This window comes from Polyodon spathula, chromosome 32 (genome assembly GCF_017654505.1).
Source record: "Polyodon spathula isolate WHYD16114869_AA chromosome 32, ASM1765450v1, whole genome shotgun sequence".
NCBI lineage: Eukaryota > Metazoa > Chordata > Actinopteri > Acipenseriformes > Polyodontidae > Polyodon > Polyodon spathula.
In genome coordinates this window covers 3,049,532-3,052,169 of record NC_054565.1, presented here as the reverse complement: position 1 = coordinate 3,052,169, position 2,638 = coordinate 3,049,532, and the positions used below count along the sequence as shown (strand labels likewise).

The 2,638-nt window shown below is 36.3% G+C and overlaps 1 protein-coding gene across 1 annotated transcript; it reads left to right on the top strand.

Moving 5' to 3' along the window:
* The first annotated feature begins 43 nt into the window (after window positions 1-43).
* On the top strand, window positions 44-1,857 carry LOC121303425 (ras-related GTP-binding protein C-like). Its single transcript, XM_041234127.1, has 3 exons — window positions 44-510; window positions 1,059-1,207; window positions 1,400-1,857. The coding sequence occupies exons 1-3, from the start codon at window positions 446-448 to the stop codon at window positions 1,549-1,551; spliced, it is 366 nt and encodes a 121-aa protein (XP_041090061.1). The 5' UTR covers window positions 44-445; the 3' UTR covers window positions 1,552-1,857.
* The last annotated feature ends 781 nt before the right edge of the window (window positions 1,858-2,638 follow it).

The window sequence follows — 2,638 nt, the reverse complement described above, 5'->3', positions numbered from 1 at the left end:
TCTGTTCTCCTATATTCTGAAACAACACAAGTGTTTGTGCTCGGTTAATCGTGCTTTCTCAAAGTGAAAAACCATTAACTTGGCACACATAAGTGAGCCCTTACACTCAAGTGTTTCTGAAAATAAATTAAGTATTGTAGTCCATACCAGGGATGCCTTTGCAGATGGCTGGTATAGGGGATAGGGATTGCCAGCTGATCCCATTGGAGTAACATTGTGTAGCTCTAATGAAAAGACACACCGTGTGTAGAGGTGGGTAGCCACTTACTGCAGTAAGGCATCCTGAGTTTAGATGCTTTTTACATGCCAGATGCGTGTGTACTTGCCAGTATGAAAAAGTTGTTCTTTTGCTTTCCCCCCTTTCCAGAATTCAGGAATTGAAAAGGCATTTTTGTTTGACGTAGTCAGTAAAATCTACATCGCCACAGACAGTTCTCCTGTGGACATGCAATCTTATGAGCTGTGCTGTGACATGATAGATGTGGTCATAGATGTTTCTTGTATTTATGGGTGAGTAGTGTGGTGCTTGAGGATCTTTTATCTTGTGTCTGCTTGTTTTTTTCCTTCGGCTTTAAGTGAAAATGAGAATTTCATCATCATTCTTTACCTTGATCTGTCTGTGCATGTATCTGTTGCTTTATATGCCAACAGGGAAGATTGTGTAGATAAAAGCATCATATGAGTAATGTGATCTCCTTCAAACTTAAAGTAGATTACACAGTCAGTATGCAGCATTGCAAAAACAGGTAATGACAAATATGTCAACTAGAAGTGTTTCTCAATTTAAATTATTTTTTCTAAATTATTTAAAGTATATGCAGTTTTATTATCACTAAACTATATACTAGTAACCACTGGATTAACCCTTTTATGGACCTATTGTTGGTTGAGGTTTTTATTGGACATTTTAAGTGGAAAGAATGAAGTTGAACAAATTGCTCAGAATGTTAAGTGACATGGTGTCAGAATATTGCCAACTTGCTTAAAAATAAAAACAAACTTCAACCTGTAACCCAGAACACACAGTTGATTTAGTGTGTTGTTTTTTTTCTTGCCAGTCTAAAAGAAGATGGCAGTGGAAGTGCCTATGACAAAGAGTCAATGGCAATTATTAAACTCAACAACACAACAGTCCTCTATCTGAAGGAGGTAACAAAGTTTCTTGCACTGGTTTGCATTCTAAGGGAAGAAAGTTTTGAACGCAAAGGTAATGATTTTGTGTTTTTTTTTTTTTTTTTTTTTGTAAGAGTTAAATACTTGGTTCAGTGTGACATTTGGCATGTATAGTATTTGAAAAACATTAGGTTAAAAAAAGTGAAAACTATACAGAGGAAGTGTAGCAATGTATTTTCCAACAGATGTCCAAACTGTAAATTCTCTCTCTCGTTTTTTTCTTAAGGTTTGATTGATTACAATTTCCACTGTTTCCGCAAAGCCACCCATGAAGTTTTTGAAGTTGGTGTGAACTCCCAAAGAATAGGCAGCCTACAAGAAATTACACCAAACCTGAAAGCAGTGACTCACAATGGCACACCTAGGAATGCAGTGTAGGAAGAAGTCAGACAGGCCTCTCTGTACCAACCCTGTCCTCAGTCCAAAGCCACAGACAGACGCAGCCTTTTGCAAGAGTGCAAACTATTAATGGAAGTACAAATCTGTTAAAGTGGTGCTCATTCAGTGAAACGAAGCACCATGAAAACTGCTTTGGATCATTGTGAACTGTGTAACAAAAAAAAAAAAAATAACTTTAAAGGCCTTACTACTGTAAATCACTATCTAAGGAGTCTAAGGAGTATACCATGTGCAGGTCAAACAGCAAAGACCCTTTCATCTGAGAATAAATGACCGGTTCTGTTTTTTTTTTTTTTTTTTTCTTTTTAATTGCAAATAATATCCCATTAGATTAAAAGGGAAAATAATAATTTCTGCACCTCAAAACAGGTAAAAGCAGTACGAGCAATGGTTCATTGTCGAGTGACTATTGCATACTCTATGAGATGCCTGTTCAAAAATAATTTGCAGGTGCAAATATTAACCCTTTGTCTCTGGTTCCAAAATAGTAAAAGAAAGTCAGTGAAAGAGTGCAATAAGCAGCTTATTAGTTCACACCCCTTTCTGTTTGAAAAGCTTTTCGGGTTCATGTCAAAGCTGGCAGTTCGCAATGCTGCAGTTTTGCACAATAGGTGGGGATGGGTAGGCCACACACAAAAACCCAAACACACAGGATGGGCTAGTGTATCTTAAGTGGAATTGATGAGCAATTTATTGAGGATTTCTGTATTCCTTTTCACTTTCTTGTGATAGAATGTAAAAAAAAATAAAGTCTAACAGACTTAAAAAAAAAAAAAAAAAAAAAAAAAAAAGTTAAAAGGGAGATAATGAGCTGTTGAGTCAAAGGGATTAAAAACAAGCGAAACAGACTTTCTTACATGGTTTTGTATTTAACATGTTGAGACTGATTTTACTGTAAAATTGTAAACCTCCAGAAAGGTGACCAAATTAATTAGCATTATTGCCATAACCACAAGAAAATTAGCTAACCAGTGTACATGTCCCCTCAGGCTCAGTAACATTTGGGTTTTTATCTTTCACCATGGCCTGAGTGTTTTTTTGCCAAACGTCTTGCTTTGCACAAAAA

Excerpts from the sequence above, each read along its gene's own strand:
- LOC121303425 (XM_041234127.1), top strand. The coding sequence starts at position 446 with ATGCAATCTTATGAGCTGTGCTGTGACATGATAGATGTGGTCATAGAT. Across the intron at positions 511-1,058 it reads GATGTTTCTTGTATTTATGG|TCTAAAAGAAGATGGCAGTG; the intron begins GTGAGTAGTGTG and ends TTTTCTTGCCAG. Across the intron at positions 1,208-1,399 it reads AGAAAGTTTTGAACGCAAAG|GTTTGATTGATTACAATTTC; the intron begins GTAATGATTTTG and ends TTTTTTCTTAAG.